At 31.0% G+C, this 931-nt stretch overlaps 1 protein-coding gene across 4 annotated transcripts in view; it reads left to right on the plus strand.

Annotated features, from left to right (window-relative positions):
- LOC106874097 (putative uncharacterized protein DDB_G0291812) overlaps positions 1-931 on the plus strand; it is a 45503-nt gene that overhangs the window by 37877 nt on the left and 6695 nt on the right. For all 4 annotated transcript variants that reach the window (XM_052968328.1, XM_052968327.1, XM_014921702.2 and 1 more), the window contains one exon: positions 524-863. In XM_052968328.1, coding sequence (XP_052824288.1) covers positions 524-863 — 340 coding nt within the window. The remainder of the gene's footprint in view (positions 1-523; positions 864-931) is intronic.

The raw sequence follows: 931 nt of genomic DNA on the forward strand, positions 1-931 counted from the left end.
GGAAAAAAATGCTTTTTAATTGATGTATCAATACCAGCAGATAACAACGTTTCCCTAAAAGAAATGGAAAAACTTTCAAAATACAAAGACCTGGAAATAGAGGTAACTCGAATGTGGAATCTAAAAACAGAAACAATTCCTATCATAGTAGGTGCCTTAGGTATAATAAAAAAAATATTCAGACAAATACATAACAAAAATACCAGGACTTACAAATATATATAACATACAGAAAATTGCACAACTGGGTACTGCACACATCCTATGCAAAACACTTTAAATACAGTAACCATAAGAGCATCACAGCAAATCACAGCACATACCCAAGGCACACAGAGCTGCACTCGGTAGTGAAGTGAAAGCACGTTATAAAAATAAAACTACTGAATAATAATAATAATAATAATAATAATAATAATAATAATAATAATAATAATAATAATAATAATAATAATAATAATAATAATAATAATAATAATAATAATAATAAATGCGCTTTTTTAATATTTTGATAATATTCCAGGTGATATCAAGGAAACTTTTACTGATGACGGCAGCATGTCTTTTGACATCGATGATACTATTTTGACGGTAGAGTCACTTGAAAGTGATGCTGATCACATGAGAATGCAACCACCGTTTAAGAAAAATGCAGCGGACCAAATAAAAAGTGCTGATGAAATGAAGAAACAGTTAGACAACCTAACTGTTATGTACTATCAAATGTCTCGCATGATTAACCAAAAGCAGTCCAGTCACGCCCGAAGACCATGGAGCATCGCCAGTTCGGAAGCCAGTTCACTAATTCGAGAGAATCAAATGCAGAAAAACAAGTCTCTGCGAAACAAGGTCATACAAACACGGTAGGTATGCGTGGTGAATACACTGATTATTATTATTATTATTATTATTATTATTATTATTATTATTA

Source organism: Octopus bimaculoides, chromosome 5 (genome assembly GCF_001194135.2).
Source record: "Octopus bimaculoides isolate UCB-OBI-ISO-001 chromosome 5, ASM119413v2, whole genome shotgun sequence".
Taxonomy (NCBI): Eukaryota; Metazoa; Mollusca; class Cephalopoda; order Octopoda; family Octopodidae; genus Octopus; species Octopus bimaculoides.